The sequence below is a fragment of the Manihot esculenta genome, chromosome 12, assembly GCF_001659605.2.
Source record: "Manihot esculenta cultivar AM560-2 chromosome 12, M.esculenta_v8, whole genome shotgun sequence".
NCBI classification, from domain to species: Eukaryota; Viridiplantae; Streptophyta; class Magnoliopsida; order Malpighiales; family Euphorbiaceae; genus Manihot; species Manihot esculenta.
Window position 1 is genome coordinate 3,438,684 of NC_035172.2, and position 23,963 is coordinate 3,462,646.

The 23,963-nt window shown below is 36.9% G+C and overlaps 3 protein-coding genes across 5 annotated transcripts; 2 read left to right on the forward strand and 1 right to left on the reverse strand.

Annotated features, from left to right (window-relative positions):
* The first annotated feature begins 4,022 nt into the window (after window positions 1-4,022).
* On the forward strand, window positions 4,023-9,713 carry LOC110628610 (receptor-like serine/threonine-protein kinase ALE2). 2 transcript variants are annotated; one of them, XM_021775373.2, is made up of 8 exons: window positions 4,023-4,466; window positions 5,970-6,071; window positions 6,152-6,262; window positions 6,344-6,712; window positions 6,796-7,059; window positions 7,649-8,038; window positions 8,196-8,436; window positions 8,698-9,713. In XM_021775373.2, the coding sequence occupies exons 1-8, from the start codon at window positions 4,367-4,369 to the stop codon at window positions 9,407-9,409; spliced, it is 2,289 nt and encodes a 762-aa protein (XP_021631065.1). In that variant the 5' UTR covers window positions 4,023-4,366; the 3' UTR covers window positions 9,410-9,713. The 2 variants fall into 2 exon arrangements, with proteins under 2 accessions (XP_021631065.1, XP_021631066.1); XM_021775374.2 differs by having other exon boundaries at window positions 4,024-4,466; window positions 6,799-7,059.
* Window positions 9,714-12,029: 2,316 nt separating this feature from the next.
* LOC110628572 (sulfofructose kinase) lies at window positions 12,030-17,929 on the forward strand. Of its 2 annotated transcripts, XM_021775312.2 has the most exons (13): window positions 12,032-12,258; window positions 12,374-12,425; window positions 12,513-12,602; window positions 12,684-12,761; window positions 12,865-12,939; window positions 13,652-13,704; window positions 14,357-14,507; window positions 15,260-15,370; window positions 15,969-16,095; window positions 16,166-16,263; window positions 17,066-17,204; window positions 17,421-17,473; window positions 17,615-17,929. In XM_021775312.2, the coding sequence occupies exons 1-13, from the start codon at window positions 12,128-12,130 to the stop codon at window positions 17,696-17,698; spliced, it is 1,242 nt and encodes a 413-aa protein (XP_021631004.2). In that variant the 5' UTR covers window positions 12,032-12,127; the 3' UTR covers window positions 17,699-17,929. The 2 variants fall into 2 exon arrangements, with proteins under 2 accessions (XP_021631005.1, XP_021631004.2); XM_021775313.2 differs by lacking the exons at window positions 17,066-17,204; window positions 17,421-17,473; window positions 17,615-17,929 and adding an exon at window positions 16,594-17,059 and having other exon boundaries at window positions 12,030-12,258.
* A 635-nt stretch (window positions 17,930-18,564) lies between these two features.
* Window positions 18,565-22,235, reverse strand: LOC110627964 (FT-interacting protein 4). Its single transcript, XM_021774383.2, has one exon. It carries the CDS (start codon window positions 21,744-21,746, stop codon window positions 18,669-18,671), a length of 3,078 nt encoding a protein of 1,025 aa, XP_021630075.1. The 5' UTR covers window positions 21,747-22,235; the 3' UTR covers window positions 18,565-18,668.
* Window positions 22,236-23,963: the final 1,728 nt, after the last annotated feature.

The window sequence follows — 23,963 nt, forward strand, 5'->3', positions numbered from 1 at the left end:
GGAAATCTTAAGTGATCTCACCTATGTAGAGCAGCCAGTGCGGATCCTTGACACCTAGATCAGAAAGCTGAGAAACAAGGAGATACCAATGGTGAAAGTTCTGTGGAACCACCACAACCTAGAAGAGTGCACTTGGGAGACTCGGGAGTCCATGCTCCAGCAATACCCATATCTGTTTTAAGGTTAGTTTTTTTTTTTTTTTTCTATGTGTTTATGTTGTGTTAGGGACATTCGGGGACGAATGTTCTTAAGGGGGGGGAGAATGTAATACCCGGCTCGAGTCCGGCATCGGCATTCCTGTAGTCCGGTGGAATCTCGGGTGTCGGAATCCTCGAGAAGGGTAATACATATGTTTTCCAAGGTATTTTCACTTGTTTTCATGTTTTGAAGTGTTAAAAGACTTGAGGTTTGAAAGAAAAGCAACAAGGGAGAAATGCAAAGGTTCGGCCACCGAAGGTAACTTTCGGCCGCCGAACATTGCATGGTTGCGGCTTCACGTTCGGCTGCCGAAGGTGGTCTGGCCAGCCACCTATAAAAGGGCCAAGGGTCGGTGGAAGGAGGGTATTTCTCCTCCACTTGCAGCCATAGGTGAGTTCCAGCCTCTCCTACGTTGACTTTCATGTTTTCCATGATTTTCATCAAATCTTTCAAGAGTTTTAAGAGTTTTGATGACTTGTGAAGGTTTTGAGCAAAAGAACCAAGTTTTGAAGCTTGGAGCTTTGGAAGAGCTTTTCTTCATATCTCCACGTTAGGATCCTTCATCCTCAAGTTCTTTAAGAGGTGAGTGAAGATCCTGAGCTTCTTTGATGATTTTGAAAGGTTTTATGAAGTTTGTATGGGTAGTATGCATGTTTAGGTTTAGGTGAGGTTTTTGGTGATTTGTGGTGTTCCAGCATGTTTAAGTGTTATGTGCTCTGTTTGTTTGGGGTTTTAGGGTAGTTTTAGACCCCTTTGTGCATATATATGTGTATATGCTAGTTGGGAGTAGTTGATATGCATGTTGGTAGGTTTTTGGGCAAAGTTTGCATGAAACAGAGCAGGGTTCTGTCCTTCGGGCAAAACCAGGTTCGGCCGCCGAAGGAAGGTTCGGCCGCCGAACCCCTTGTGGAGGCAGTTCGGCTGCCAAAGGTTGCCCCCGAAAGCTAGGCTTTCGGTTTAGAAAGAGACTTTCGGCCGCCGAAAGAGGGAGTTCGGTCGCCGAAAGGGTGTGAGTTTCGTCTCTGGACGAGACCTTCGGCCGCCGAAGGTGCCGCCGAACATGCATGAGTTTCGTCTTTGGAGTGGGGTTTCGGCCGCCGAACCTGCCGCCGAAAGTGCCCTGTCCAGCTTTCTTTTGCATGGTTTATGTGATGGTTTTAGGATTGTTTAGAGGGGTTTTGGGGAGTTTCTTAGAGATGTGCTTGAGTGAGTTTGGTCCCTCATTTGAGTCCACCTGTGTAGGTACGGACCAGAGGAATCAGGGAGGTCAGCAGTGAGTCCAGTGTCAGAACCTGCAGAGTCAGTGCAGAGATAACCAGGTGAGTGGAATTTAACTTAATATTTTAATATGACAACTAAATATTTTATCATGCTTCATGCATCATGACTATGCAATAGGGTGAGTGCATTAGAGTACACGAATATGACGCATTGCATGTATCCTTGTACTTGGCATGGCTCCTTGTACATTGCTTATGTGAGACGGCACGGACTTCGTGAGGATTCATTAGCCCTCAGAGGAAAGACCTGGAACAGCCCTACGGGGATCAGGCACACAAAGACCTGGAACAGCCCTACGGGGACCAGGCACATGGTACTTAGGTACCCCAGATGATATAGAGGGAGTTTTGATCCGTCCGGCCGAGGTGATGTGCTTATGTGTTGCATTCCATGAGAGCATGTTTTATCACCTGTTATTTGCCTATTCTACTCACTGGGCTATCGTAGCTCATCCCTCTCCCCTAACTTCAGTTGTGCAGGTTCAGAGGTCAGAGAGAACTCAGCAGGGTACAGGAAGAGTACAGAGTATTGTAATAGCTAGTGTGGACATGTACATGTATAGAGATAATGTAAATGTATAGAGATAATGTAAATGTATAGAGATAATGTATATGTATAGTGTATAGAATGGTGCTTGATTTATAAGACTTGTCATCCCTTTGTGGAGTCACATGATCAGTTTATGCATGTTTCTTTATTGTGGTATGTTTATGAGCAAAACCAGGCTTAACATTATGAGTTTGATCCGCCTAGGGCCATGAGGAGCTCTAGTAGGGATTAGTAGAGAACAGAGAGAGTGCATGCACAGGTTAAGCCTTGGAATGAAGAAAAGTTTTATGTTTTTACAGCAAATGTATGATCATGTATGGGATTTCACAGGTATACAGACAGAATAGCAGGCTTACTACGGGTCCCGGCGACCTTAAGTCGATCTGGATCCTAGTGCCGGTAGCAGTTCGGTTTCCGGGCTGTTACAATGACTATTCGAACCCTAATAGAAGGAGTTCATCATTCTCTAAATCTCATTGCATAATGACATTGGTAGGAGAAAGATACTCATATAGTAAGAAGGTATAGCTTGGACACGGATTTTATAATACTTCATTATCTTCTCGAGAGAGGAATTTCCCTTTTCAACTACTAATGTGCCTTTAAACACACTCCCTTAAAAAAGAGAAAATTTGCTCTTTATTCCTTTTAATAAGGGATGGTAGACCAAAATATCTCTTATGATCTAAAGGTAAAGAGATTCCAAACATACTAGAAACAGAAGAGTGGACCTCCACTGTGACATTAGCTGAAAAAAAGTGTTAGATTTATGAAAATTAATAGCTTACCTGAAGCGTTCTCATAAATCTGAAGAATATCCTTCATAACTCTACATTTTTTTGCATAGAGCAAAAATAGTAAACGAAATACAAAAGGTTCCTACTGCAAATTTTAGCACCATGAATGAACCCTTTAGAATCAGCCCTTCCAAAAAGAGCCGATAAGCCCTTTGCACAAAAATCAAACCCGAAAGGAGAGAGAGGGGATCTCATGTTTGAGACTGCTATGAGGATGGGTTGGGCCAACCTTAACACCATTAAACAATATAGAGTAGCTAACAGAGCCAATACACATCATTTAGTTTCCCCGTTAAACTGCAAAAACCTAATCTCAATAGGCATAGCTGCAAAACCTAATCTCAATAGACATAACTTTAAGTATTTCCAATCCACTGTATCATAAGCTTTATTAATGTCTATTTTCAGAGCTACATCACCCTTATGACTCCACGTTTTACTTTTCATATGATGGATAAATTCAAATGCAATCAATACATTATCCAAATAAAACTATACTTTTGTAAAAATATTTTAGCTAGATGACATTTATCAATAGTTTGCATAAACTTATTAGAGAGATACTCAGAGTGTAGTCTATCATCTCGTTTGTCATTAGAATTCAGTAAAATATTAAAATATTCGAGAATATTTAAGAAAGCAAAGTGTCTAGCAAGATCATGTAAAATATCACACGACTCTGCTATGTTCAAGACAATCATAAAAATCAATAATTCACCGTATAAAATTATTAAAACTAAATATAATCGTATCAATAAAGTGAGTAGGGTATTCACAAATAAAAATATCATAAGAATTCTTTTAAACTATTACAGCTAAACAATATCATAAGAATTCTTTTAAACTATTACAGCTAAACTTTAAACTCTAAAATAAAAAATAAATTATTTTTTATAAATAAATGAGTAAAATATTTAAATTTGATAAAAAAAATCTAAGTATTTTTTTGAAACAAAAAATTTAAGTATTTAATTTATCAGTTTTGTAAGATTAAACGATATTAAATATAAATGAGAGAAAAATGTCATTTTCAAATTTGGCGTTTTGTGGAAGCGGAAAACGGTTTCCACAATGACGACGAAAAGAAACGGTTCCTAGATTGTTGTTTAATAAGGGCGTGGAAATCACGCGTCCGAAGTATGCGTGAAGCAGACAGCCATCATCATTTCTCCAAAAGCATCGTGTATTTGCCACAGCAACACACTACCACACTAACAGTAGCATTAAAGGCTCCTCTTCCCTCCTACCCTCAATCTCTCTCTCCATCTCTCTCTCAACCAAATTCTAAATCCTCTGAAACGAAACTATCATTTCAGATTTAGTCTCTCTTCCTCTCTCTGTGGCGCTCCATTTCTTGGTCTCGCCGCAACTCAGCGAGTCACACTTCATAGAGTGTGCAGAGTCTGCGCTTGGACATGGATTTGTAGATCTTCAGCGCAATTTATGGATCTGCAGCACCGCACGCGGCATTGTTCTCCTTTTTTGTCTCTCTCCTAGGGTTTTCCGGTTTACTACACACCTTTTGCTGTTTACTCTTAGCTATGCATTCTCTGAATGTGACTCCACAATGCCATGGAGAGGCTTGCTGGAACCCTAGCAACTTCCGGTGCTTTCTTGATCAAGCTGCTGTTCAGCTTCAAGGTCATCTTGGTTTTTGACAATGGCGTTGGATTTTGGTTTGGCTTGAGGGATGATGATATTCTCTAGGCCAATGCTGATGTTTCTTTGCTTGCTTAGTTTTGTTTTTACTTGTTTAGGTACTGCTTTAATTTCCTGCATTTATGGAAATAAGTGATTTGAAGCTTTTAATAGGTTAAGTTGTTTGGCTTATTGTTTCTTTTTCAAAAGCATTATTGATCTGGAGAGTTTAGAACTTAGATTGGAATTATTATATTTATACAGAAATTTAGCTGCGCAATTTTGTTTTTTTCATTCAGTTATCATCAATTTCGATAAATGCCCATGATATACCTATTATGACCCCGTTGATTGCTTGTTTATCCCCATCTTATTGCTGACTACTAGAGTTGGGAGGTCCTGGAGGATATACATACAGAGATGGAACATAATATTAGAAATGTAGAAAAAGACATGGCCTTGTTTGGAATTTAATTGCCCTAAACTGAAGGGAACTGAAAAATTGATGGCTTGAGATTGGGACTAGGTGAGGTAGGTAGTAGGCTCATCTTACTATTTTAAGTTAATAATTATGTTCGTCCTGGCAATGAGCATTTGCATCATGTATTTCATGTGGCTAAAGAAATCTTTGGTATCTATTATGATTTTGTAGGATAAGTTGGTAGTTGTAGTGAGTTCCCTTATAAGTTTTACCCACAACTAGTTTTCTTTAAGCTTAAAATTTATGCACCTTGAATTTCAAGGAGTGTATAGCTATGAGTTGTTACTTGATGGAGCACATATCATCTGCTTCAGAATTTTTGCTCCAAATGGGAAAAAAGTTGTTTTACTTTTTTAGGTATTCAGTACAAAATGAAATGGCTGCTGCCATTTACATTATTAATATAAATTAACTATATAACTTTCCTTTTTTTTTTTTCTGCATTTCCCCAAATTAAGAAATGATCAACATGGGTTTTTAAATTTTTTAAGTTTCCTATCATGCGCACATTACATGCATATCTATGCTTGACTAGATATGGTATGACGTGTTACATTATCATTACTTGTATCATTTTTCATGCACAATGTCCAAAATTTTTCATAGCAAAGTTCCTGTAATTCACTTCATTGAGAAAAACTGACATTTTAGCTCACATTTTTTTCTGGGCATCCATTACTGCATATACACTTGTCTCCTTCTCAGCCAATTGGCAATTGTCTACAAAGAAAATTTTGTTGGAACATGGTAAGGTTGTAAATATTATGGATTATATATAGATGAAAGGAAAATATTTCATTTATATTTTTTTGTGGGTGATTTCTTTGGTTTACTTATGATTTAAAGAGCTTAGGCTAGGAGATTGTGTTAATTTAAAACCCATAACAAATGCATCATGTTTAAAATAGGAAGCATCAAGTCAATCATGTATCATTTGTAGGCTTCTTTACTTAATTTCATTTTATAGATTAATCGTTGTTAACGGATAACACATAACACATGTGAGTTTGCTTTATTGCTCACAGCAAGGTTGGATTCAATGACTGCACCATTCACTCAATCACAGCCACCTCAGATGCACATGTTTAATCCCTCTGTTGCACCTGCACTTCCTCCAGCTTATCAGGGTACTCCTCATAATCACAATTATGGCATCTAACCATACCATTGTTGCTGGCATTTGCTGATATTATCTCTTCTATTGCAGCTTCTGCCTCTGGTCCTCACGGCGTTCCCTTACCAAGGCATCATGGTCATCATCATCATCGTCACCGTGTGAAACCTGTTGTGGTTACTCCCTCTCCTTCCAAAGACCAAAGTAAATTTTGCACACTAATCCTAGTTCTATATCCCTGTCAGATGCTTCTAACTCTATAATTCTGACAAGAATCATTTGCAGGTTGTGATCAAGTTTGCATCGAGCCACTTACGGCAGCTCCTTTTGGCTCACCGTGTGGTTGTGTTTTTCCTATGAAAGTCAGACTTCTTTTAGATGTGGCTCCCTATTCTATATTTCCTGTAATGGATCAGCTAGAGATTGAAGTAGCAGCAGGTACATATTTGGAACAAAGTCAAGTGAAAATAATGGGTGCCAGTGCTGATAGTCAAAACCAGGGGAAAACTGTAGTTGATATTAACTTGGTTCCACTGGGAGATAAGTTTGATAATACCACTGCAATACTAACATATGAGAGATTATGGCATAAGAAGGTACCTCTAAATAAGACGCTTTTTGGTGATTATGAAGTGTTATCAATTAGTTATCCAGGTAATAACCTCACTTATCCCTGTTTATACTGCTTTACCATTGTATTACTGTGCAATGGACGGTTATGACTGAAGGGTATGCAGCAGGGATTCCTTCTTCACCACCATACCCAAATTACATGGGGAGTGGTCCTAGTGGAAGTGCTGGAGATCTTCCCATCAGTGCACATTTTGTGAGCAAGAGCCAGAAGATGAATCTTAGGACCATTGCAATAATTGCTTTATCAGCATTTGTGGTCTTACTGGTTTTCATTGGGGCTGTCTTCATCTTTATAAGATGGAGAAACTTTGGAAGACCATCGAGTGCAGTTGGTCCTACATTCACCTCATCCATAAATAAAAGATCTGGTATGTCCATTTTATAATCATTTTATTTTACGTGTACATGTTGCTACGGCCAAGTGCCATGCCATGCACTGTTTATGCACCTCATTCCAATTAGTACTACCTGCTAATTTGTTTGGCTTTGTTCATCTCAATAGAAAATTTCTGAGAACATTTTTTTGTTGTCATCACTAGTGTGAACTTGAAATTAGTGAAATAATGTCAGATGATTGCCTTAACACCTGTAAGGTCAATTTCATAACATCATCATCGCCATCATCATATTATTATCATGATTATCATTATTAGTATTATTATGAGATTGCTTCCATTTCTTAATATGTTCTCATGGATAGCTTCTTTTGTAGTCTCTAATGAAGAAAGCAATTGGTAAAAATGTGTGGTACCATGACCTTTATTTCTCAGAGGATCCTTTTGGGAATGGAACACTCTATTCTAGTAGAGTAATAGTCTTGCTTTGTTAGGACTAGTTTGCATGACATCTGAAGAAGCATGCTGTTCAATTGATGATGTCCTCTAAATAAGTGTGTTATCAATTGAAACAAATCAAATACCAAGTTCGTAATATTTTGTTTCGCCATGTGTAATGTAGGCATTGGGTCTTTCTTGTCGGGCAGTATTGCAAGCTCAACATCAATGTCTCTCATGTCAACCATGGCTACTTGTATGCTTTCTGTTAAAACATTTTCATACACTGAACTTGAGAAAGCAACAGAGAAGTTCAGTTCAAAGAGGATTTTGGGTGAAGGGGGGTTTGGGCGTGTTTACTGTGGGATTATGGAAGATGGAAGTGAGGCTGCAGTTAAGGTGCTTACACGGGATAATCAGAATGGAGACCGTGAATTTATTGCAGAAGTTGAGATGTTAAGTAGATTGCATCACCGCAATCTTGTGAAATTGATTGGTATATGCATAGAAGGACGCACTCGGTGTTTGGTCTATGAACTTGTTCCCAATGGCAGTGTTGAGTCCCACTTGCATGGTATGTTTGCTTGGGAACTTTGAGATTTATGTTGTGTAATATTTTTCTGCTACTTTTTTATCATATTGAACTGGAGCCCCTTTTCTATATTATATTTTCCATGCAAATAAGCATATACAAATTTAAATATTGTTTGATGGCCCTTTATTTGTCTCAGGCTTTGACAAGAGAAGTGGACCTCTTGACTGGGATGCACGGTTAAAAATTGCCCTTGGAGCAGCTAGAGGATTGGCCTATCTTCATGAAGATTCTAACCCTCGTGTAATTCATCGAGATTTCAAGGCCAGCAATGTCTTACTAGAAGAGGACTTCACTCCCAAGGTCTCTGATTTTGGCCTGGCAAGGGAAGCAACTGAAGGAAGTCATCATATTTCTACTAGGGTCATGGGGACTTTTGGGTAATATATTAGTCTTGTTACATTATACTTGTTTCTTTAGAAGGCTCAATAGATTACCAAAACTTTCTTCTGGCTGTCTAAATTTATTCATTATATTTTTCATGAGTTTTCCCAAGAGTGTTACTACCAAGCATCAGCCTTTGGCTTTTGTTTTTCTAATACTTGGAAAGTCATGATAAAAAAGGCTCTCTTAAATTCAAAATTTGCTAACATGCAAAAATGCTACCAACGATAACACGTCTAAAATTTTCCATTTTGCAGGTACGTTGCCCCGGAATATGCAATGACAGGGCATCTGCTTGTCAAGAGTGATGTTTACAGTTATGGGGTTGTGTTGCTTGAGCTTCTATCTGGAAGAAAACCTGTGGACATGTCCCAACGTCCTGGAGAGGAAAATTTGGTAACTTGGGCACGTCCCTTGCTAAGCAGTAGAGAAGGATTGGAGCAGTTGGTCGATCCTTCCTTGGCGGGAACTTATGACTTTGATGACATGGCTAAGGTGGCAGCTATTGCTTCAATGTGTGTTCATCCAGAGGTGACTAACAGACCCTTTATGGGTGAAGTAGTTCAGGCTCTCAAGCTAATATACAACGACATGGATGAGACTTGTGGAGACTACTGTAGTCAAAAGGATTCTTCTGCTCTGGATTCTGACATTAAGGGTGATCTTGCTCCTTCTGATAGTAGTTGGTGGAATGCTGCTGGGGTCTCCCCTCGAATAACTTATGGACAAGCCTCTTCTTTCATCACAATGGATTACAGTTCAGGTCCACTTGATGAGACAGAAAACAGACCGTTTTCAGCTTCAAGTTTGTTTGGGGATCGGTTGTCTTTAGCTGTTAAGCAGGAAAACAGATCAGGTCCCTTGAGAACAGTACGAAGTAAACCAGCTTTCTATAGATTAAGAGGGAGCATGAGCGAGCATGGTGGGCTCCTTTCAAGGCGGACATCGAATGATGGATATTGGGTATGAGGTTACATTCGAGAGTGGTTGCAAAGTGTACAGTTCCCAGGACCGGGCTTTTCTAAGCGGTCTTGATTGGTGTAGTTTAGCTGGTTGGGATCTTATGTTGCTTTACATGCTTTTCCTTCTGATTTTGAAAATCTTGATTCATTAATACACGAAATTGGAAAATGTAAGATCAACACTTCTTTGTGTTGTATATCTGTTTCATTGTTTCCTAAGGCCTGCTGCTTGTATCAATCGTTGCAGTGCGACTTTGGCTCCACTTATTTAGCTGGAATCAATTCTAATTGTTGACAGCTACCTTATTTCACCGCCTGATATTTTGAACTTTTTACTAGCAGTTTCCTGTAGTAGTAAACTTTTTTTGACAAATAAATTTTCAACTGGTTGGGTCATGAACAGTGTTCGTTTACTGCCAGGGAAGAGATGAGTCTTCCATTGGCGTGTTGATGACTGACATTTTCCATTGGCTTTGTAATAGGGGCCTTTGTTTTTTTGGCTGAATAATGTATTGTGTTTTATTTATTGAGTACTTAAATTTGTGAAAGTCATAACTACATGTAAATTAATATTTGTCAGGATCGCGGATGGTTTATGTGGCAAACATAATGTCATGACTCGTTTTATCTTGTATTTTTCTTTTTTATTATTTGTCCGTGTATCGAAGGTTTTCTCATGAAATGATTTTGGAAGACCACTGATGAGTGGTTTGTAACGAAAAGATGTGATATTTGTTGTCTGTTTTGAGAATTAGTGAATGAGGTGATTCAAGTTTATTATTTTGACTGTCTTTTGATTGGTTGGGAAGGAGACTTTTGGTTCCAGTTCATTAGGTGTGTTGGAAGTTTTTTTAACCTACAATAAAACTTACATTATATAATTGCAAATTGCAGCGATTAAAATTATAACAAGCAAATAAGACTATTTAGAGAATAATTTTAGTAATATGTTGGCAATAGTTTTTGAAAATACAACTTTTTTTAAAGTATAAACAAAAGAATTAGCAAATCATGTCTCATATGAAAGTGATCTCTAAAATAGGAGAGTGAACGTTGAAGAAAGTCAAAGATAATAAACTTACATTCAACCTCAATTTGAAGATAAGTGTTGAAGTTTTGCATTGAAAGTTATATCTCGTTTAACCTAATTCAGCCACTAATAATGTTCTGATTTTTTTTTTCTTATATTCTTTTGGATTTGCTCCGTCATCTATAAGAATTTATTTTCGCAAAGCTACTAAAATCAATCTTTATAAAAATCATAAAACTGATTTTTCACAAACTTATTAGAATCCAATATAGGAAATGTAAAACTGAAATTAATAAAAAATTCTGGCAGTAAAAAATTTTCAATTCCACAGACAAACAACAACTGGATTTATAATATAAGAGGAGAAATTAAGAGTGTAATGTAAAATTGACAATTATAATTGAATTAAAAATTTAAATATTTATGTAAATTTATGTTTATAGTAAAAAAATTTTAATAACTTACGATAAAATTGAACCTTTTAATTTTAATTAAAGGGTTAAACCAACTTATTTAGTAATAGTGTTTAAAATTTTATTTATTGTTTTTGTTTATTTTATGAAAAATAATTTATATTTTAAAAAATTATATTTTAAAAAATATTTTTTAATGAGATAATTTATTTTTAATTGTTTAATTTTAATTTAAAAAATTATATATAAACATTTTAAAAAATGTTAAAGTGCGGAGAATAATTAAAATATCTTACTTTTTAATTAAAAAAATATTTTTATTAAATAATTAAAATATTTTATTTTTAATTAAAAAATATTTTTCTTCAACTAAATTTTTTAAATGCTCTAAATATTAAAAAATATTTTTATAAAAAAATATAAAACATAAATAAAATAGTCCGTCAAAATTACAATATAAATTCTAAAAAATTTGTTTTATCTGATTTGACAGAGAATAAAAAGTCTAATTTATGAAATACCATATTAATTTGATCTTACTAAAGTCTAGAATGAAAAAGTAAGTCTTTTTAAATTTATACTAGAACAGAGTCTTAAATATACATGTAGAGAACAACATTAATATTACGTGTACAGTATAGACTAACTAATTCTCATTTATTATTATCATTTATTTTTTTTAAATTAACATAATTTATTAATTTTTTATTAAATTAAATTACTATTTAAATGTCCAAATTCCATGAGCTCAAATTTAAACGTTTGATTACTTATAAATAATTTATTAATTTAAATTTTGTATTTAATATATTTTTATTTATTATATGCAATAAATATGTTTTATATAAAGTCAAGCTCATATATATATATATATATATTAATTGATTACCAAATATTGGAAAATAGTAATTAATGGTTACTGTTTTACTACATTATATAACAGATAAATTTTATGCAATGGGTGAATATTTATTTTTAATTATAGTTTTTTTTAATTGGTAACGAGAGTAAATCAACGTAACGTGCAATGCAAAGTACACTAGCACAATAATCCAGTCAGTGACAAACAAATTCCGGAATGGGGTATGATATGTCCTCGTCCCAAACACGCCAACACATCACCTCCAGCTCAGCGTCTTGCTTGTCGTCTTCTCATGCCAAGAACCAAAAAACCACCACAGCCACGGTTCTCCTAATCTCCTGTAGCGTCAACAGCTCAGCTTCGTTTTCATGCACCAGTGAAACAAAAAAAAAAAAATTTTAAAAAAAGGGAATCGAAAAGATGCTCTTCTCACACTCTACCCTTCCCAATGCGACTTCTCCTCATCCCCTCGCTTGCTCTCGCCTAAGATTCTCCGCTTCTTCTCGTCTCCTCTCAGCCACAGCAACCTCAAGCAACGTCTCCGCTGCCAGGTCCGGCAAGTTTATCTTCTCTGTTGCCTCCTAACCTACGTTTTTCTATTGTTGATTGCTTTATTTCGAATTCCTGATTGAAATTTTTTATTTGATGCTTGGAGAAGTCTCTCAGGTTCAAAATGTCGTCGGATTCGCTTCCTCCTCTTCCTGAATCCCGCATCGTTGTGAGTATTTGAGTTTCCTTTCAGGTAGTATTGCCATTTCCTCGATTTTTAGTGCTAAATTTTGTATGTGATTATTAATATGAGCAGCTAGGATGTGGAGGAATATCGGTGGATTTTTTGGCGGCTGTCGCTGCTTATCCTAAGCCTGATGATAAGATCAGAAGTACAAGCTTGAAGGTCTTCTCTTCATATTTCCCTATGTTTTGGTTAGAATAAGCATTCGAGTGAATGTGTAGTAAATGTGATAGTGTTGCTCAGGTTCAAGGAGGTGGAAATGCTGGGAATGCTATGACTTGCGCAGCTCGTTTGGGCTTAAATCCGAGGATAATTTCCAAGGTTTGACTTTGAAAAACTGGTCCAAAACTTGATTGACCGATTCTTAGCTTTTTCTTTTGGGGGGTCTTTTTAATCAATTTTATGGATTGCAAAATTGGAGTAGATTGCTGATGATTCTCAAGGCAGGAGTATTTTGGAGGAACTGGAGGCTGACGGTGTGAATACTTCTTTTCTTGTGGTTAGCTCCAACTCCTGCACCGATATGGCATTATAATTATCTTGACAATTAAGATTGAATTTATGCAGTCATGCTTTACTTTACCGTTTGAAATGTTGCCTCTCAAGTTTTAGTCGTAGTTCTTTTTTTTGGTTTTTTGTGACAAGAAGACCGTTATGCATGTATTGGGATGGAAGATCCAAAGTCATTGTTGACTTGTATTGTTTTTATAGGATCTTTATACCATTAAAAGAGAATTGTTACTTCTTCAAACATATCATTTAATTGTACGTGTTTTTAATTTTTTGTTCCTCTGCTACCATTTTGTTGTTCTAGGCTGCTTAGAATTTTGTATTGAAATATCTGAAATGAGGTTGTCTTCCTGTATGGGTAGAAACGGATGGGATGATTCAATTAGTTTTTGCTATATTCATGACCAAAGGCATCCTAACCTAAACATTTTTGTGGCATCTCTTCCTCTGTTCTATTCAACCATGGTGTTATCTTGTTGATTGCCAAGAGTGCAATATCTGCAGGGTTTGCCTTTTATTTTTTATGTATTCTTTTCTCTTTTGCGATTTCAAAAGTTGCACATTTGTGTTCTATTAAACTTCCAGTAGAACTGCTTTTGTTTTTTCAGAATAATATACTCAATCTCTACTGGCAGTTTTGTATGACTGGCAGCATGTATATCTGACGTCTTCTATTTTTTCTTGTGCTGTTTTGTTTGTAGGTTTCCAAGGATGGTAATTCACCATTTACCTATATTATTGTTGACAGCCAAACGTGAGGTTCTTTACTTGAATACTTTGGTCTCTCTCTCTCTCTCTCTCTCTGTCTGTGTGTGTGTGTGGGTATGTTTGTGTCTGTGGTGTCTATTGTTATTTTACAGTTTAGGAGCTCAAAATATTGCTTCCCTCTGTAAAAAATAATGACGGGATTTCTGGAAGGTTGATTGCATCAAAATTCGAGGTTTTCTTAACTTACAGAATTGTAGTGGGGGATTTATCTTGGTAATACACATCACCTTTTTACGGAGATTCCTGTGATGTTTCTCCAGTGGCTGAGCATAGTGTCATTTATGAGGAATTGGTCTCTGCACTCTAGACTCTAGAGGTGTACTTGGTCACGATATAACATACCATTTTTGTTTATTGCCAACTGTTTTTGGCAACTTATCCCAGAGTTTCAGTGATGCACTCGGAATACTGTTGTTTTGCTATGAGTGACAGTGTTATGGTTCCAGATTAGGCATTAAGAACGTTGGCTGGCTGAAGAGAGCGTCCCCTTGTCCGTATTTTGACACTGATAATGCATTATGATTTAATCATTTTATGGAATATATAGGAATATATGCTTGACTTTAGAATGAATGGTTTTGAAAGGTTATTTTGAAAGTTGTTTTGCTTGTGATGATTATTGTATGAGATATTTTCAGGAAAACTCGTACTTGTATCCATACTCCAGGATATCCTCCCACGGTAGTGCATGATTTATCACAATCAAGCTTATTATCTGCATTGGATGGAGTAAGGATTGTCTATTCTGATGGAAGATTGCCTGAAGTTGCTTTAGTCGTTGCACAAGAGGTAACAGTTATCATTTTGTTGTTCCATTACTGAATTCCTATTCACTTGTAAGTTTATATGTTATCTTTTTAACAGTGTTCTATTAGGACTTTGATTATTATGGATGGAATTCCTCTTATTTAATTAGTATTATTGTCTCATTTTTTACATCATGTGGATGCCTATTATTTTCTCCTTTCCAATTTGTGTGCATGCAGGCAACACCTGCATCCTGCCAATTGTTCCTTAGATCTCAGGAACATCATTGCATTTAGCAATTTCATTTGCTTAACATATGTATCTTTATGTGGGTTTGAATTTAACATTCAAACATGCAGGTAGTAGCCTCCTAGAATCTTCTAATTGGCCAAAGCAATCAAGCATATGCCTAAAATTTTCAGTCATTCTCTAATCTTAGGGTTTTATGTTAGCCATTAGAATCATAGTTGTTTAAATCACAATACTGTTGCAATATACATGTGAAATTTTCCATTCTTGCTTATATTCCTCCATTCTTATTTATTAATATTTATATTGATAATACTTAATTATTGTAATATTTTATTGTAATCTTAGTTTTTTATTTTCTTTATCAAGAGTTGTCTAACAAATGTTGTGCCACTATTTGTTGTCATTTTGCGGAAAAAGCATAAAATTTTATCATTTACTGTTGGTTTTCCGCTCTTGGTTTTTCATTTGGGAGAGAAACATAATTTTTAGTATCAACCATTGGGATGGGAGGATCCACAATTCATTTGATTTTTCCACTGCAGGCATGTCACAAAAATATACCCATTTTAGTTGATGCAGAAAGGAAAAGGGAAGGTTTGGATGATCTTCTGAAATTGGCTAGTTATGTTGTATGCTCTGCAAACTTTCCACAGGCAAGTTTATTATTTGATGAACTTGCATACATACTGGACTCTCTTTGCCGGGTATTATTTGAAATATGCAACTAGGTGTTCAAACCTATTATCCACCCCCTCCCCCCTTTTCAACGCAAAATAATAGAAGATAAAAAAATAAAAAACCTACCACGTCATTAGCATCTCTCCTGCTTTCTCTTTGTGGAGGAACTTATGATGTGCATGTCTCAGGTAATTCATAGATCCATTATTTTCACAGGGATGTCGAAATTTGACTACTTAACATTAAATCTGCACTGTTGCTCACTAGCTAAGTGTTTCTATTCTTCTTTTTGTGCTCCAACTGTGAAGTCCTTTCTTTTAATTAGAGCTGAGGAGAGAGAAGTGAGAAAAAAAGGGGGGGGGGGGGGGGTACTGAAGATAGTTAGCCAGACTATTGGACTGGGTCCTTTGATGTCTGTTTCACTTTTGAGCACTCCTTATCATCTTTTAAACTTTTGAGGACATGTGAAGCTTAAGTTTAATCCTATCTGCCTTCAATATGCATCTGCTTGCTGCTGCAGAATTTAGCTTCTCAGGTAGTCTTAACTGAACACATGAATTGCTGATGTGGCAGCAATGGACCGAAGCACCATCTATTCCAAGTGCACTTGTTTCTATGCTTCTGAGGTTGCCAAATATTAAATTTGTCATTGTGACCTTGGGTGAAGATGGATGCATAATGCTTGAGAGAAGTACAATTGGTGAGTGTTTGTGACTTAATGCTGAGGAGGATGATCATGTAATTCATGTTATTATTCTTTTTTCTGGTAGAGGCTCCTACAACAGAGGAAACTGATGTGAATAGTTTGTTAGAGTCACTGAATCAGAGAAAGGATGATACAATTTCCATCCCCAAATGTTTCTCGTCAGTAAGTTACTTTCTTGTTTCCTTTTTTCAGTATGGCAACAATCAGAACTCATGTTTTTCTCTTGAAAGTTTTGGCATCGAAAGTAAAAGAGGAAGCCTGGATTGATCTTATTTCTGTTTCTAACATCAGCAGCAAGACAAGACTCTTCCTATTCTTGTTGATCTTGGCCTGCTTTTGTTGGTCCCCCATGGCAGTGCAGTCAATGGTCTTTGATTATGAACAACATCTAATGTAGGACAGGTTTAGCTAACTTAGGAGCGTTATTAAGGCTCACTGTCATGAGAGGCGGCCCTCATACCACCACCATTTATTGATAAATGATTTCTGTAGGTAAATCAAATTGGAGGAAAACAATCGCATATGTGCTGTGTCAATAAAAGATTAAATGAATGCTCCTTCTCCAGCAACGGGATATTTCTTTATCAAGGATCATTGAGGATAACACAACTCTTCATATGTTTAGATATTAACTCGACTGCTTTGAAGATCCGCTGACCAATTTTGTGTATTTGTGCTTATGGATGTTTTACTATAATTGAATCCTTTTCAATTTTTTTACTTGGACAACCTGAAATGAGTGCTGAACTGCAATGTTGTGTTGTTTGCAACTTTGTTGGACCACTGAAAGCGATTGATTAATAGTGTTTTCCTTACTAAGAGGCAAAGGTATTTGCGTATCCAACCAGCCAAAGAAATGATGATAAAAGTCATAAACTTGCTTATTTTCTGATATAAGCTCATTCAGCATCATATTGTTTGCATTTGATTAGAAATAATGTAGTTCTGCATCTTCTCTGTCCAGTCATTTACAAAGCTAAGAGCAAATGGGATAGGAACGATTAATGGCAGGTTGTTTGTGGGAACAGTGGAGAAGATACCTCCACCAGAACTTGTTGATACAACCGGTGCTGGAGATGCCTTTATTGGAGCAGTCCTTTATGGTATGTTTTATGCATGTGAAATTGTAAACAATTGTTCTTCTGTATGCATAAAGGAAGGGGGGGGGGGGGGGGGGACTCTTACGTGTTTGGGCCCATATCTCCTTTCATAACTGTGCATGCGTCTTTGATTATCATTTTGTTTCAATTAATTACACGTGATTGATGTGGTCCTGGAGAATTTGGAACACTCATAATTCTTAATTGTCTTTCTTCTAGCTATCTGTGCCGACATGCCACCAGAGAAAATGTTGCCATTTGCTGCTCAAGTGGTAAGCATATCTCCTTGAAGAGGCAGTTAAACCTCCTCAAAAGCAATACCTTCAACTTTTCTCCCCCACCCCCAAAGCCCTTTCTTTAGTGGATCTAACAAGTTATGTATGACAATTTTTTTATTGTGGGGCTGATTGCAGGCAGCTGCAAGCTGCAGAGCCTTAGGAGCTCGAACTGGTATTCCACACCGCTCAGACCCTCGCTTGGCACCTTTTCTAGATTAAAGTTCTCTAATCGTAAAATATCATCTCTAGCTGTGGCGTTTATGAGCCTTCGTTTTTTATATACATTGCCTTTGGCCCCTTTTTAGCAGTGGTTAGCTTGTTGTAATGGTGGTGAGAAGCCATTTTTCCATCTTAATGGTCCCCATTGTGCTTTGTAAATTATGAAACTTCGCAACATTGAAACTCAGTTATTTTTCTCCATAAATAATTAACATTTTTCTTTCTTAATTACTTAAAATGTATAAAAAAAACAAGTTCATTAAGTATATTTGAAAATATAAATAAATGTATAATCAATCAAATATTAACTAACATGGCGCCCGAGTTTGAAGTTGAATTTGATCCAAGAGAATTTTGATACGATATTAAACTACTCGATCTAAAATTTCAAACTACATGGGAGAGGTTGATGGTGGAGAAAGGAGATCGTAAGCTCCCAATGGCCATGGGTGACAGAGAATGGGTTTGAGCTCCATTAAGTTACCCTTTTATGGCTTGAATCCTCGGCCCATCTCAGTAACGCAAAGCAAATTATTCTAAGGTAAAATATCAAATTTTTTTTCCAATAAAATATCAAAACTTCCTCATCTTAGTAAGAACTAACAGTCCGAAAATTTCTAGTCCGCTTAACGTGTATGGTTGAGCTTGAAGGTTTGATCTTTAAGTTAATTTTACAGTGATTCCTAATACTAAATATAAAATAAGTAAATAAATAAATTATTGGTATCAACTAAAAAGACATTTTATGTTTTCATTGGCTTTAACCTTGTCAAGTTTTAGCACTAAACCTCATGTCTAATTTATATGTCATGTTAAATGTGTGTGCATATATATATAGAGAGAGAGAGAGAAGGCTACTAGAAAAATGGATGAAAAATAAAGATTAGCTAGCTACGCAAAGGCACTACGTTCTTATGTCTGTCCCACGTGAACCCTACACATTACACACAACATACTAAAAATCATGAATCTATAACAAACCATCAGCCTTGGCAGGCAGTCTCCTGAAGAAATTCAAAGGCCAGCAAGGCAACCTATTCCTGAATCTTGGCGGCCTCAGCATGTAAAGTCCCCACAAGCCCACAGCAACCCTGATAGGCACAGCATAGAAAACAACAGCAGCTAACAAACACATCACAACAAACAAGAATGTAGCTCTTGGGTCTCTCCAACTTAGCAATGCTTGTGCACGTTCCCCCTGTGTAGCCATATCCCCAACCACCGTCTGAATCCTCCCTGCCACACTCCTCAGCCTATCATACCTCATTCTCACTATCTCTGCACTTCTACTAGTTGGGAAAGAATCAAATTCTTCATCCAACTCATCAGGATAAACATTCTCAGCATGAGACAGCCTTGTATCCATGTGGGGTGGGTGTCGAGGCCGAGACCGATATCTCCACAGCCCTAGAAAAGCCATGTAAAGCAAAATGGCAGGGATAATGAGCTCAGGCATTGTAACTAGTAGAACGAAAACTATAAGCAACAAGGCTGAGTACACCGGTTTGTGCCAATTTCGCATCGACTCTATCCATCGACACATTGCAACCATTCCTGAGAGTACATTTATTAGTCTAGCAAAGTTCGCTTTGCTTCTTCTCATGCTCCACATATGAGAGTCATGATCAAGCATATACTCCACCACTTCTCGTCCCAGCGGTGGCTCCGATCGGCTAAGCCTTGATGCCACCACATTCATTGCTTGATACCTTAAGGCCTCCAATTGATTCACACTTAATGGTTGCACATAGTGCATCTTTGGTAGAAGTGGCAGTGTGTACATGTGAAACATGTTAACCATATTAGCACAAGAGAACCTTACTGCTAAATGAAGCTCCCCCATCTTCTTTAAGCCGGTCGGATGAAGCATAAGGAGGGGGTAAGAGTGAGTATAAACCCTGTCTGATTCAAGAGTTGATAGCCGAATTCTAACTTTCCCAATTCGAGAATCACAAGCATTGTTGACAGCATTCTTTTCGACTCGGCAATTATCAAACACCCCAATTGTGATAACTGTGCAAGGATCAAACACTTCCCAAGTGTACTGCTCATTCCATTTCGGCGATAAGCTATCTACAACCGTGCGAGTTCTCACCCATTTCTGACCATACTTTGCTACACAATAAGCATCTGCAGACTCTCTTTTGCCTTCCTTGATTTTGGTTGGCATAAGTCCTGATGCTCCCAAGATTCCCATCTCAAGCACACCAATGTGAGGCTTCCACAAGTGTTTCGCAGTCGCTTTAACATCACTGCTATACATTGTAGCCTCATCAAGCACATGGTAACCCCCATCAAGAGACATTCTGAGGTGAATTCTGGACCCAAATCTAGTCATAATTTTCGAATCAACTGCATTGCCAAGGTGATTATCAAGATTGAACCACCTCGAAACCACTTGTTTGTCATCATTTCGCTTCTCAACTGCAGTCATTGGAAGCAAAACTCTGCCCACTGTTTCCTCTCTTCCTGGGCCAACACGGTCCTCTACAGAAACCACCAAGTATTCCTCAAATGGCTCTGCAACTACGAACACCATATCTTCATTCCAATATGGATTAGACATGCTCCTGTTGGGGTTAGGCCCTGCAATTTTAGTCCTCAAAATCTGGTTTCCCACAAGGATTTTGGCGAAAAGCTCCGGAAACCTCATCATTGCAGACCCTTTGTCCCCAGGAACAATATCTTGTGCTTCAATAACAGATACCCTTAAATACCACAGCTTAGGTGATAGATAAACCTTGGATTTGATAGAGCAAAGCCCATCAAAATGCACATTTGCTGCCTTTGAATGCCAAGCCTCTGCAAAAGCCTCGTCTGCTTGAGTCCCAAACCATATTGAAACCATAACTTCACCACCTTTAGCTTTATCCCCTTTCTTGTCTTCCATTCTATGCCATTGTGGAGCTAATTGGCTATCTGGCGGTACCCTTCTTGGAATCTCACTCAAATCAAACCAAACACGGCCCAAGAAATCATCTTTATTGCCTTCTTTGACAAAAATCTCCACCATTGATGACTGTATGCAATCTTTAGAGAATGCAAAAACTTGGTTCCACTCCATATTGCTAGAACCTGCCCTTTTTGTGATCCCCCTGTAGTTCCCTAGCTTCACCTCACCCACAATCTCACCACCACCAAACAACATAATATCTTTAGCCTTTACAACTCTTACGTAAAGATACTGCATTTGCTCTACAAGATCATAAGTTGCACTGGATTTGTCTTTGTTTAAAGGACCACCACCAAGGTGTGGACTTGTCTCTTTAAGAGAGAAATCACTAGAAACATTTGTGTACAAACTGACCCCACCGCCGCCGCCGCCGCCAACAACAACACCACCACCACCTCCTGTAGTGATAAGTCCACCACCAGACCCAGAAACAACAGGACCAGGACCAGTTGTAATAACAACAGGTTTGATCTCACCTGAGTTTGGCTCCACAGGCTTTGCATTGTTTTGGCCTTGCTGTTTCATTTGCTTGTTGTGCTCTTGCGTCAACTGCTGCTGTTGCTGCACTATAGCCGGACTCTGCTGCTGCTGCAACTTCTTGCTCTTCTTTAAAGAAGCAGACCCGGGACCAGAAGAGCCAGAGACAACGGCTCCATTACCAAAACCCACAACTTCTTTAACCTCTTCTCTTGCAGAGACATAAAGCTTCAAACTTATCTCCCCTCTTACATGAGAAAACAAACTTCTTTTATCCAGAGTATGCAACTGCACCATTTCTTCACCTTCTTTAGCAATACTGGAACCAGAAATTCGAACTTTGCCCAGAAAGTTTCTGCTGTTGCTCGATCTTTTTTCATTAAAGACATTAACCTCTATGGCTCTGTAAGGAAGATCTGCAACATCCTTAATGTTGAAAACGAGCTTTTCATTCCAAATGGGGTTCAAGTCTTTGTACTTGACTTGAGTTCTGAGTCTTTGGTTCTCAAACTCTATCTCTACAAATGGGGAAGACGAGCCTTCACCATCTTTGGGCATTAAGTTGTGGGCTGCTACCACCTCCACCACCAGCTTCTCTTTGCCTGCTGTTGCGTCCATGGTTGAACGTGGTTCCTTGCAGAAGGAGACTAAAGAAGATGATGAAGTGAGCAGACAAAGGTAAAAAGAGAGAATGGAGACAAATTGGGAGGCTCAAGGAAAGCTAAAAACAATTGAGCAGTGAATCAGAAGAGAGAGCAGAGGTGTAGCAGAGAGTTGTGCCGTGCATGACAGTTTTCAAGAGGGAGAAAATTTTGTAGCAGATGAATTTGTGATGGTGAGAAAACTGGAAGCTGTACTGTTAAACTGGGCGCGTGTGAATACGCACCAATGGATCATCGTTGTGCCAGATTGGATAAAGTGGGGACTCACAAAACATTCTTAACGTTAACCTGCGTTGTAATAAAGCCTCTAACTGTCGTGTCTTCTTGTGTTCTCAGCCTATATGCTCCCTTAGTTTTAATATCTCAATTTCACTCTCCATTTATATTTTAAAGAGTATTGGTTTTTTAACTATCACTATGTTCTTATTCGTTTAATGGAGTCATTCAAGTCTGTAGCCCATTAAATGAATTGAATATATGTAAAAATTTATTGATAATTGATGTTTTGAGGCTCAAAAAATAAAATTTTTAATATAATTATGTGAGTTTAGATAAAGAGGAAGATGTTTTTTTTTATCTTTTTTTTTCTGTCTGTTAGTGACGTCTAACTACATTTTTATTACAGTATCATCTATTTCTATCACTCAAGTTTGTACATAAGGACATATTAAAATCTCTTTTCACGCCAAATGATCATTTAATGCGCCGTAAAGTGATTGGACTGCTCTCTTTCTTCTGATCACATTATTAGACTAGATATTTTTGAAAGGGGTTGCGTGTGAGGTTTGTCTGACCTGCTTTCTCAATTAGATGGTTAGGACCTGCAATCTGAGCTGACTCACTTCAATAAGAGTTTGATAGGTTTTGACTCTAATTTTTTTAATAAAGTTTGATCTTGTCTCAAGCGTGGAATATCTGATAATTATTAATAATTAAAATTTAAAAAATTATTTTATTATGCATATAAAAAATAATTTGAAAATTAAGAAAATGAGTTCCTTGAACAAAAAATTTTGCTAAAAAATTGTGATTTTTAAATTAAATAAAATTTAAATATTAATTTAGAGGAAAATTAAACATTTAGTAAGATTAAGATAAGCATGAAAGGATTACATAAACACAATCCAAGAGTAATAATGAATAAATTATAGACATGGAAAGGGGAGAAGAGCGCGTGGTATACACAAATTGAAATTTAAAGTATTTCAAGGAAAGTCAGAGCCTTGAAAGAATTGGTCAACAGAGAGCATGCCACAAGAAAGAATCCTTACAGAAAATCCCAGAAAACACCTAAATCACTGTTCACTTGTCTCCAACTCCGAGGTTTTTACTCTTTTTCTTTTCCCACTATTTTTCTTTTTTGTTTGTTTAGACGGAAAATTTCTTTTGACGGAAAATAATAATAGTAATACATTTTGGGTTTTGAATTTTTCTCTTGTTTTTTATTTGAGAATGTTTTCTTTTGTCTGTTCGCTGCTTCTTAGGCGCGTGCAACACGGATCCAGGTAATGGCGCACCTTGTCAGCACCCATCCCTGCCGTTTGGGTCCCATCTCCTGCTTTATCTGTTTTTATTACAAATTATAGTCATAGCCTAAAATTTTTATTTTTAGAAATACAAAGCCGCAATTTATATAATTCTAAATATTTAAAAAAAAAAAAACTCAAATATATGTCTTATTTTGGATTTTTAAATTTTTAAAAAGTGAAAAAATTTTATTTTTTTAATTTATTATTTTTTATTGACTTCTTGAAAAATTATAATTTTTTCTTCATTTACTATAGGGAAATAAATTATTTCTTTTAACCCATATACCTAAAAATGCTTGAATTTCATTAGTCTTGAAAGTGATTTGTGCTAAAAAAAACATGCATTATGCTTAAAAAATAATAAATTTTAAATTCGATTATTCATAATTATAAAGTATATTTAATAATAATAATAATATTATTATTATTATTATTTTAAAAGTATGAAGTGATGAAAACTGCCCAGCGTGTCATAGGTGTGGTCCCACAAATTCTTTTGAGGCGTAGATCTTTTACATTATTTCACACGCGTGGTTGGTTGTACGGCTGACGAGACCACACTCCACGCTTTCGCTGGTTTGTTTTTCTCCAACAGGGGATTTTTTTTTTCCTCAAAATATAAAATTATTAACAAAATATTAAAA

Excerpts from the sequence above, each read along its gene's own strand:
- LOC110628610 (XM_021775373.2), top strand. The coding sequence starts at position 4,367 with ATGCATTCTCTGAATGTGACTCCACAATGCCATGGAGAGGCTTGCTGG. Across the intron at positions 7,060-7,648 it reads ATCCATAAATAAAAGATCTG|GCATTGGGTCTTTCTTGTCG; the intron begins GTATGTCCATTT and ends TGTGTAATGTAG. Across the intron at positions 8,039-8,195 it reads TGTTGAGTCCCACTTGCATG|GCTTTGACAAGAGAAGTGGA; the intron begins GTATGTTTGCTT and ends TATTTGTCTCAG.
- LOC110628572 (XM_021775312.2), top strand. The coding sequence starts at position 12,128 with ATGCTCTTCTCACACTCTACCCTTCCCAATGCGACTTCTCCTCATCCC. Across the intron at positions 16,264-17,065 it reads TCCCCAAATGTTTCTCGTCA|TCATTTACAAAGCTAAGAGC; the intron begins GTAAGTTACTTT and ends TTCTCTGTCCAG. Across the intron at positions 17,474-17,614 it reads TGCCATTTGCTGCTCAAGTG|GCAGCTGCAAGCTGCAGAGC; the intron begins GTAAGCATATCT and ends GGCTGATTGCAG.
- LOC110627964 (XM_021774383.2), bottom strand. The coding sequence starts at position 21,746 with ATGGACGCAACAGCAGGCAAAGAGAAGCTGGTGGTGGAGGTGGTAGCA.